This window comes from Suricata suricatta, chromosome 13, assembly GCF_006229205.1.
Source record: "Suricata suricatta isolate VVHF042 chromosome 13, meerkat_22Aug2017_6uvM2_HiC, whole genome shotgun sequence".
In the NCBI taxonomy this organism is placed as follows: Eukaryota; Metazoa; Chordata; class Mammalia; order Carnivora; family Herpestidae; genus Suricata; species Suricata suricatta.
In genome coordinates, this window is record NC_043712.1 from 1574535 (window position 1) to 1585266 (window position 10732).

Sequence of the window (10732 nt, forward strand, 5' to 3'; positions counted from 1 at the left end):
GTCTGCGCGGCCGCGGCTCCGGGGGCAGAGGCACGCACCCAGGCGTGGGGCGGCGGCCGCCCCGGCCCCCCGCAGCTGCTCTCACACCTGACCGGCAGGAGGCCTGGAGTGTGTCTGATGGAGGGGGCCTCACAGACCCAGTGCCAGTCCGACCCTAGTCGCAGAAAAAGCAGAGCTTAGCGAGGTCATGTGTCAGCCCTTCTGGGGCGGTAAGATTCTCAGAACGGCTTACTAGCATTTTTGTCTTTCAATGACAAGATTCAGACAATATTTGACTTTTAAAATGTGACTCCTCGTGCCCCTTCAGGACTGTCTCACTCAGCTGAGCCTGGGGGCTTGGCTGGCACGGCTCCTGGGACAGAGACCACAGTGAGGAGCGCGCGGCCCCCCAGTCCAGCACCCTCTCTCCCAGCTCAGCTGCAGGAACAAGGCCCCCTCCGAGGGCCTTGGAGGACAGTGCTCTAAACCCCACCCCTCTGCAGAGCAGGGGGCCGCACACGCCAGTGGTGGGCTCACAACAATGATCCGATGCAGCGAAGAGCCAGGGGCACACCACCTGCTCGCTGCCCTCGCCAGCAGAGTCCGTCCATCAGGAGACACACGCTCACAAGACGGAGGCGTGTTCCCACCTCAGGCAGTTCCTGCGGGTACGTGATCCCCCCAGGCGTTGAGAATGACGCACACAAGCACGGACATGTGCATGGACACACCTGCGAGCGCAGACACGCGCGCGCGCGCACACACACACACACAGACACACACACATGTGCGAGAGGACACGGACGCACACCCCCAGCCAGGGCAAGGCAGAAAGGCCAGGCTGCTATGCGGGGCTGTCTCAAATGAGTGGTGAAGGTAGTAAGAACACAGAAAAACTGCCGGACACGTGACGCAGCCACTAGTGTGCGACCTGGCCTTGCTCCTGGCGAGGTGACTTCTCAACAGCACGTAGCCACCGTCGGCCTCCTGGAATGACCTGTCCGGCTAACTTGCAGGTGGGCAAAGGGAGAGAAACCTGGAATGGCAAGATGCAGCCGGGCTGCACCCTCCTCCGCTCTCCCTGGTCCCTTAGGTTCTAGAAAACACGAGCCCGACACTTTCCCTCCATCAGAATACTTATCTTAACTTCAAACCTACTTCCCTGACTTCACAGGAGCGAAGACCTTGGGAGCCTCTCCCGTGGACCCCCAGAAGGCTGGGCCGTGTGCCCGTCAGCAGTGTACAGAGAGGCCAGCCGAACGGACAAAGGCTCAGAGACAGAGCCGTGTCTCCAGACAAGCTGCCAAAGACCCGAGGACCCAGCGATCGGACCCCATGATCTTGGGAGGCAGTGCACGTACAAGGTCATCATCGGTGATGACTTCCTCTATCACGAGCTCAAGAAGCCGAGTGTCCTTGTGACAACGCCTACACCCTAGCCCGTCACTCCCACCTGACGACGCGCAGGTGCCGGTGAAGACGCTGGGAGGCAGTGCGCCCCGCCACTACGTCTCTGAGCGGGACGCTGTGACCTGCTTCCGTTCTTACTTGGCTGGAAGGCATGATGCCCGGGTTCTTTCAAAATCCCCCATCGGTAATCACAGAGCCGAGACGCACGCACTCAGTGGAGGAGGACAGCAGGACAAACACGTGTGGGGCCTTCCGGCACGGAGGCATCGTTCCGCTGGGAAAAGGCAGCGGGCAGGGGTCCCGACCCGGCCTGCCTGGCCTGGGACTCTGCCCCGCTGTGGTCAGTGGCAGGGAGCGGCCTGAGCGGGGCAAAGCCACCACAGCCCAAGGGCCCTGAACACCCGGTCACCAAAATGCCAGAGCTGTGTGCGCGCCTCGGTGGTAGGACAGTCGCCTGGCCCAGGGAGGACCCCGAAGGGGGGTTGGCCTGACCCAGTGCTGGCTGACAGCACGACGTGGCCTCAAGGGAGGGCTCTGCTCGGTTACAAAGCGCGCCTGTGCTTTGCCCGTGCTCGTTAAGCCAAGCGCAGAAGTAACAGGTTCGTAGGAGTTTTCAGATTGCTAAGTTACCACCACAGCCAGTAACACAAACGTCCATCACCTGGCAGGCGGCCGGTCCGAGCAGTGGCTTGCCCGGGAGCTGGGCCGCTCGGGCTCAGGGCAGCGGTAGCGCTCGGCGTAGGCAGACACGGCGCTGTCGTAGGACCTGTATCTGGGCTCGTAGAGGCCGTAGGCATCCTGCTGGAAGAAGGGTTTGTGCAACGTCAGACATCAGGAGAGCCACCCATCAAGCAGCTGGCACTAGCTCTAAACGGCACCAACGATGGCCCTCCGGGAGCACCGGCCGTGGGGCTTCCCTCGTGCAGAACAGAAAACCTACAATCTGAAATCCACAGCCACAGATAGGCAGCAGGAGCTTCCTATATATAAGGCGCAGCCCTGGTCCTCCTCAGGAGTCGGCCACCATGTCGGCAGGCAGGCAGCCCCCGTGGAGGCGCTCAGACCCCCCAAGTTTGTGTCCTGTTTCTGACCCCATCTCGGGTAAGCAAAGTCTCCAGGGTTCCGCGTGAATGGGCGCTGGGGCTGCGGGCGGCCTCAAAGAGAGGACCTACTCTGTCCTTATGAGGCTCAGCCCATTAGGGCTGAAGACCGGCCACGGGCTGATGACCAGATCACTGGCCTGGAAGGAGCTGCCACGTGGGGACCTGAAGCAGCCCTTTGGGCTGCGAGCCGGACTCTCCGCCATCACCTGGCCAAAGGGGAGAAACCACATCAAACGGATGAATTCCTGACCACCCCCAGAGACTGCAGCAACAAGGTGGAAGGTGGAAGGAAGCGGGCTCCCACAGGAGTGGTGCTGGGCTCCGGCTTGAGTTTCCCGGACACACACAGCGTCGCTGCACAAAGAACCCAAAGCAGGCTCGGCGCTCCCCTCGTGCTCTGCCAGCGCTTCCTGGGCACTGGACGGACCTGAAACCCGTGTCCATGTATGGAAACAGGAGTCCTTGGGGCTCCTTTCAGAATCTAGAATTCACTAACCTCAGCAGTTAGATGCACACTATTCATACAATCCCAAAGATGCTCAGAGCCTGCAAAGGAGACACAGGCCTCCTATCAGTGGGGGCTGCCGCCCAACCCAGCCCCGACCCGCCCTGCACCCTTGGGCCGCCTCTGAGAGGCCCCCAGAATGGCATCCGTCCCTGCCCACTGCTTTCCAAACTTCTGGCCTACGCTCCTCTGACCTCTGACACTCTGCTGACCTTGTGTGGTGCTGGGCTGGGACCAGAGGTGACGGAAGTGATGTGTGCGCTCGAACCCCACTGTTCCAAGTACCAGAGAACCGGACGGAGCCCGGCTCTAGTCACGCACTCGCGCCACCGTGAACGCCAAGCGCTCCGTGTGGCGCAGAGACTGCGCGCGCCAGCGAAGCGTACAGGACCTCATCTCCCTCGGCGGTTTTGCTTGCATTATGCTCTGAACCTACCTTTTCTCCCTAAACGTTTCTACTCTCCGGAAATTTAAAACACACTTTCCTGTTCCTTGTGAGGCGTATTTTTCACGTCAAAGCCACACTGAAGCTTCGAGAGGCCGTCCCAGCTCCCCGAAGTGCGCGACTCAGTGCTCGGGTCCGGCAGTGCCCACCAGAGGGCAGGGCGCAGAGAGCTCCTCAGCCATGGGAGCTGGGGCAGGGCGCCTTAAAAATTAACCTGGCAGTCCACAACATCCAACTCAGGAGTGCCCAGTGTGGACCCGCGAGACACGGGCAGCACCCGGCAGAGCAGGCTCTGGGAGCAGGGCCCTTTCCTCACGCAGCAGTGCGCGGGCCCGCCCTCTGCACGACGGTGCAGCTATGCAACAGCTCGGGAAGGGTAGGCCACTGGCCCCGGGACTCAGCAGCGCGAGAGCCCGGCCGTACCTGGTAATAGAGAGAGGCCGTGCTGGGGTCCGGCAGGTAGGGCGAGGGGTACTGGGACTGGTAGCCATCGTACAGGGGTCTGTAATAGTAGTAAGATGCCAAGTCTGGGGGCGGCGGCTGCAGCCACTGCGGCTCCAACCGCGCCGCCGCCTGGCTGGAGCTGCTGGACACGACGGATGCGCTGGAGGACCGCGGTGGCCGAGGCGGCAGCTGCTGACCCGTGTCAGCTGGAGCTGGACTTCCGGGCGGTGGGACTGCATTTGGGGGCTGTCCCTGTACTGGCGGACTTCCGGGGTTCGAAGGTTCTGAACACGTTCCCCGGGGCCCTCGCTGGGGGGACGGCGAGGGCTCCTGCTGGGCTCTCTCTAGGCCACACTGGTCCTGAGCATCTTTTGTCACCTGTTGGTAGAAAGGGTCTGGGCTGCATGCCCCTGGCCCGGGCTGCCTGGGATGGCTGGTGACCGTCTGCACACAAGTTGGGCTGTCAGAACGGGACGGGGTATACATCCTTAGAGGGTTTTCCAAAGTCCTATTCAGTGTGAAGTCTAGGGCTCCGGAAGTTTCTTCCCGATCACCGGAAGGGTCTGCTTTATTACCAGTAGATACCGAGGTAGCGTTTGCAGGTGGCACTAACATCACACCTGTGGTTCCAGCAGGGCTCCTAACCAACTCGGGAAGAACGTTCTCTGCATGATGAACCTCTTGGCTTTCTGGAAGCAAGTTCTTTGGAACTGGATGAAGTGGCGGCTGAACCAGCACATTAGCAGGTGGACTAGAAACGGTTTCCGAAGCGCCGGGAGCCTGTGGAAAGCTGCTCTGCGGGAGACTCTTAGGCAGAGGCGAGCGGGTGAGCGAGCCGGCCGCGATCCCCGACACAGGCACGCTTTCTCCAGAGTCCCCCCCAACAGTCCGGCTGCCTGCCGTCAGTGTATCCCCCACCGAAGCATCTCTCCAGGACGGATTCTTCTCATTAGGACTCGATAAGGACCCAGAAAAATTAATGGGCTGAGCCAAATTATAGCTTTGATCAGGCTGGGCGATCAAGACTGGCTGATTCTGCAAAGACTCAGTGGGTGGCGAGGACAAGAGGCTGGCGTAGCCAGAGCTCGCCGCCGACGGGAGGGCCTCCTCTTCTCCAACCTTGGGAGGGTTCTCGAGGTTCTCGGAAGCACCGAGGCTGTCCCTGCTCTGCAAGGGGAGGCCAGGGCCAGGCTGCCGGGACTGCTGACCGGACAGCCCCTCATCGGGAGGCTGAATCACCTCGGAGGGTTGAGGCCTCACGGGCGCATGCAGCGCAGGGGCGGCCGGGGCCAGAAGCACGCTGCCTCCGAAATCCGGGAGCTCATTCTGTGCCCACAAGGTTGTCACTGGGCTCTCGCACTTCACCGCTCCCTGCGCCCTAGCCAAGGGCCTCTTCTCAGCCGCCAGAAGCAGAGTTTCTGAGGGCAGCCCCCCCGCATACCCAAGCCCATGCTCGGCCTCCAGGGGTCCGGTCAAGGGCAGGGAACCAGCTGGGAGTGTGCACAGGGTCTCCATGTTGTCTGGAGGTTGCTCCAGGTTGCCGGAGCAGGTGTCCGGCGGTGCGGCAGCCGGCCTGGGCTTCTTCTGGTGGGCTCTGGCCCCCCTCACCTCCCCCACCACCTTGGCTCGATCGGCCTCAACTGGTTTTACTCCAACAAAGTGGGATTTCACTGGCTCAAAAGAACTATTTGCACTTGTCTGAAATATTCCGGTGGGTTTGGGGGGGCTTGGGGTCGAGGGCTGGGACAGGCTGCTGCGGTGACTCTGGCTCCTGGCGGTCTCGTTGGTCTCACCTCCTACGGGAGAAGAATCGATTTGCTTGAAAAAGCTCCCCGAAGACTCATCTTCAGGTTTTCCAACTTCCTGCTGAATGAAAGTGCCCACCAGGTCTTGAGGCCTGGCGGCACTTGAAAGATTCCTGTGGCTCTTGCTGCTGTAACTCGATGACACACTATCGGATCGTACAGGGTGTGGCGTTGAATCCGGGGCCTCAAGATTTGGGCCCCCACCTCCAGCATGGCCCACAACACCGAGCCTGGGGACTGCTGGCCCAGGAAGGGGACCGTATCTGAGCTGATCACCTGGGGCGGAAGGGTCCAAACTTAGGGGCTCACTTGGCAAAACCTCCTGATTCTGAATGAACTCTAAGTCCTCCACGTTCTCATACTGTGAGCTGCCAGCATCGTGAGCCCCTGCGGCCGCTGTGCTGCCCCACACGGCGCTGGCGGCAGTTGCCGTGGCTGGCCTATCAGGCTGGATGCCTGCAGACTGTGAGAAATAAGGCTGCGGGTGTCCACCCTGCTGCGTGGCCTCGCTGGAACCTCTGGGAAAGGCGTGGTAAATGCCACCGGCCCCCACACGTGCAGGAGCATGACCAAGTCCAGGGCTGGGGGAGGAACCATCCAAGTCAGACCGACCAGCGAAGCTTGTTTTTTCAGATGAGAGGTTCTCCTCATTTTCCGTCTCCCCACCGTGGAAGAACATGGAGAGAGCCCCCGAGTCCCCTTCCAGCAGGCCCCGGCTGGCGTCGGCCCCTGGGGGGTAGTGCAAATGGCTTTCCGGGATATTTCCCTGAGCGAGGGGATCAACGAGAACAGGGTCTGGCAGCTGCTCTTTGTTCACTCCTGGGTCTGGCCTGAGCTCCTGGCTGGCCCGAGTATTCCCAGCCCTAGAATTTTGCCTGAACGCAATTTCAGGATCAAAGTTGTTTGCTGGCTGGTTTCCACTCTGCAAGTAGGCCGCCTCGTTGCTCCCGTCACCAGCCAAGGGTCCCAGCAGAGACACCTGTGGGCTGGGCTGCTCGTGGCTGGAACCATGATAAGGGTTGGACGGAGCAGGGTAGTGGGAAACGCTGGACGCGTGGGGCGCTGCGCTCTGAGCAGGTCCTTCTGGGCGGGGCCAATAAGGTAGACCTGAGGGCTGCGGGCCTCCCTGCCCCGGCCCCCACTGCCCTGCCATTTGCTGACACGGCTGAGGGAAGAAAGGGGCCAGCGCTGGTGCCATAGCACTGTCGTGCAGGTTCTGCTGACTCAGGGGTCTCTCAGGCCCAAGCACATTCATGTGCGGATGGCCCCCGTGAGAACCGTCAGCGCCAGCTCCTGGAAGGTGAGGGTACGGCAGGGCCTGCACTTCGGGTTCCGAGCTGGGAGCAAGCTCGGCGCTCCTGCTCAGGTGGGGTTCCGGTGGTGCTAAAGGTGTTGACACACCTGAAAACAGAGTGGCGTCCGCTGTGGACCGCGACACAGGTCCCTGGGAGGTATCCCCAGCATTCGTGTGGGGCACAGGCAGACCAGGGCGCTGAAGGAACGCTGGCGGGGCCGGGCCCTGCAAAATGGGCGTGCTGCATTTGGACGAAGTGCCCGACGGTGTATTCTGCAGCGCCTGTCTACTAAAAGCAAACGGATCCGTCACCGGTTGCAGCGGGCAAGTGATCGGGGTCACTGGGGCGTTACTATTTGCCTGTCTCCTGTATGGTCTGTTGGACCAGAACATGCTCTGCGGAGTCCCGGCTGGAGGTGGCCCGACCACGCCTGACGGGGCTGCCTGAGGCGGCGGCTGCATGACGAATCCTTAGCACAACTAGACGCCGCTGATAGAAAGAAGCAGGATACAGGCGTTCCTTAATCTGAACTGAAAAGGAAAAAGAAAAGATTAGCATAAAATCCGGATGTTCAAAGTCCCAGCTGGAATTACGAGATCTAAGAAAACAGAAGAAGGCTGGAAACAACTCAGGAGTCCGTGCCCTCAGTCCCGAGACCCGCCGCTCCCACCCAGAACCGCACCCCGGAGGGGCTGCAGCCGGGGAGTGCAGGCGAGTGCAGAGACGAGACCGTGGCCGGACAGGGATGCAAACGCCGGCCGTGCCCTGAGCTCACTGACTGACTTCAGACAAGTCCCTGCCTTCTCTGGGATTCAATGTCATCGCCCGGCTGAGCACCCCCGTGGGACGCCTGACGCCTCCGTGACGCCCTCACCACGCGGCTGAGATGCATGAAGCAAACCTCACTGCTGGTCTTATTTACCACCAGGTGCGCGGACATCTTCCCGCAAATCAGCAGATCCAGAAAGAACCAACTGCCCTATCAAGATGGCACTGTCACTTGTCACACAGATCAATGTTAAATATTTAAGTGAAAATGAAAGTTTAAAATGTGTGCTTCCATTTTAATGAAAAAGTGTTCTAAAGTACCTAGCAACATAAGCTACGGAATCTGAAATATATAAAAACGCCTTTCACGCCACCGTGTGGAACGCCCGCCTTCTGCGCCGCGCCTGGCTGACACGTGAGCGGAACCAGTCACGTCTGACTCGAGGGCTGTGAGAAGTGAGTCCGACTGAAAGCTCCAATTAAACGTGAAGCAGCTTTAAAACTGACCGGCTGACTTGATTCAACAACTTCCAATCACTGGCTGCCAACACACCTTCTACAGAAAACTAAACCGTCTTTACTGTGTTTCTTGGTCGCTGGTACTAGTGGTGGTTTTTGATTTGTAATAAAATATGTTACATAGGACCTTGAACAGTTATCCTGCACTTTGAAGACAAAAGCCCAGGTACCCCATCTCTTTCCCCTCTTGTCCATGTACGAGTCCTCCCCCAGTGCCACGCTCACAGATTAAGTTGAACCAGTCACAGAGCAAAGTAAACACCAGAGGGAGAAATGGGAGAAGGACTCCAGAGTTTAACCCACACATTTCTGCAGCCGTACCGCACTTTTGCTCAGAGTCCATAAGAGAAAACATTTGTGAGTGTATTTTCAGTAAAGCGACTGACAGTGAAGGCTCCTACCCGTCTCTGGAAACGAGTCCGATGAGTCCTCACTACCATTACGGCCCACACGTGTCTGTCCTAGGCCAACAGGAAAGCCCTTGGGACTGACAAGCACCCTGAAACTCACGTGACTTGACTGGACTGGGGACAGCACTGGAGGCTTTGTTTGGTTCTAAGCTGTCATTTTAGAAGAAAGAATGCGTGCAGCTCAGGTTTACAAGGACTGAGCGGCCAAGCACGGCCTCTTCCTCTTATCTGTGGCCAGAGGCGCCAGCGCGTCTTCCGAAACACCACTTCCTCCTCGCAAGGCTCCGGGAGGGGACCTCAGTCACTCCACGCAGCTGGAAAGCAGGAACACGGAGAGCGGAGGCCCAGAGCATCACACGGCAGGGGCGTGGCTGTGAGAGCAGGGACCCAGGCACGCCTCCTCTCTTCCTGCCACCCAGCCTCTCCACCTGTAAGTGAGAGTCTAAGGCTCCTTCTCAGCGCTGTGTCCTACTCCCTGTGGGTTCTGGGATGCTCAATACGGAAATGCCATCAAAACGGGAACAACGTCCATACTTCAATGTTCTCCTTGAAGAAACTTTCTCAGCTCCTGAACTAAGAACCATTTTACAGGCAAACGCTATCACTTCCCTATAAAACAGAATCCCCCGCCCCCACACCCCACACGGGAGCACTTTGTAACATTATGCCAATTTCATTCTTTCGTTGGAAACAATCCTGAATATGAACACTATCCTTTTGATCTTTTTTCTCTACTCAGGAACAGAAACACCGCCTAACATGTCTCTGCTGACCCCAGGGACACTTAGTCTAGCCAGTAAGTCCTTCTGTACCAAGTCCTCTCACTTTAAAAAGACCCTGGCTGCTTTCCTTAAAAATGCATTTTACTCATAAACCTAGGACTTCCATTAGACCAACTTGCATCTACGTGAAACACTTAGCACAATCAATCTTTGATCTTCGATCCAAATTCCTGGCTAAGGGACTGAGGTACTCAGGGCACGTCGGAGCTGCCTCCGTCAACTTTGTGGGGTGAACAAGCAGGAGGGCCAGGAAGCACCAGGGAGGCGACCCTTTGCCCACAGCGTCCCTCTCGGAGACCGTGAGCATCATGTCCCCATCAGACTACGAGCCGCTTGACATAAAGACAAAAGGCAACTCTTCTAAGTACAGCCCCCAGCACCTTCAGATGTTAACACGAAGGGGGAGTCTAGACGCTGCTAAGTAAGGCAAAGATCCGGGGACGGACTGATGTTCGGGAAAGAATCATTAAAATGTACGCTCTACCCTGAAGGCTCAGCACAATCTCCAGCCGTCCTGCTGTTTAGGGTGAATGAGTCACAGGAACAGAAAGCACTCTCTGCCTCCTGCCTCACCTTTGTTCCGATGACAGCAGCCGGAACCCTATGACACGGCAGCCCATGCCCCATCTCCACACCACTCACAAGTTCTTAGGTGAAGCAGCAAAAACCGATTTTAAATGGCTGTAATGCGCCCAGACGCTCTAAACAACCCTTTCGCCACAAAAACTCCACTAATTTCATTACTCGATCCCATAACCCTTCACGGAAAACACAGGGGGCCGACCTCCACTGCAACGTCTCGGTCACTCTGCCACGAAATGCAAATCTGCCTCATCACCAGTTTGGCTGGGGAAAAATCGCCCAACCAGTGAGGACAAAACAACTTCAGAACCTTCGAAGCAAAGGACACGCAAAACTGTTGAAGAAATTTCCCAAGCGTGTGCACTCCTTGAGAAGTTGCAGGTCTGGTCTATCTTCACCGTTCCAACACAGCCTCCCTCCATCGAGGCCCGCGGGACGAAGACAAGTGTCAGTACAGCGGAGCCCGACAGGCACTTGCCACACAGCCGGCCATACCTGCGGGGTCCTCGTCAGTCTGACGAGGCGGCCGACAAAGGTGCAGAAGGCGGCTGCAGGGTCGCTCTCCCGACCGTCCCGACCCACCCCGGCCCCGCAGGGCCCTGCCCGCCCCCGGGGCCCCTGCCCGACTCCTGGCGGCACCCGGAGACGCGCCGTCCGCTCGGGGCTGGGCCCGGCCCGGCCACTT

The 10732-nt window shown here is 58.7% G+C and overlaps 1 protein-coding gene across 3 annotated transcripts in view; it reads right to left on the bottom strand.

Moving 5' to 3' along the window:
• Positions 1 to 10732, bottom strand: part of SEC16A (SEC16 homolog A, endoplasmic reticulum export factor) — a 27545-nt gene that overhangs the window by 16074 nt on the left and 739 nt on the right. For 2 of the 3 annotated variants that reach the window (XM_029919425.1, XM_029919424.1), the window contains exons 2-3: positions 3866 to 7516; positions 2051 to 2190 (exon numbers count right to left, since the gene is read on the bottom strand). In XM_029919425.1, coding sequence (XP_029775285.1) covers positions 2051 to 2190; positions 3866 to 7447 — 3722 coding nt within the window. In that variant the 5' untranslated portion in view covers positions 7448 to 7516. The remainder of the gene's footprint in view (positions 1 to 2050; positions 2191 to 3865; positions 7517 to 10732) is intronic. The other variant, XM_029919426.1, reaches the window with a different exon arrangement.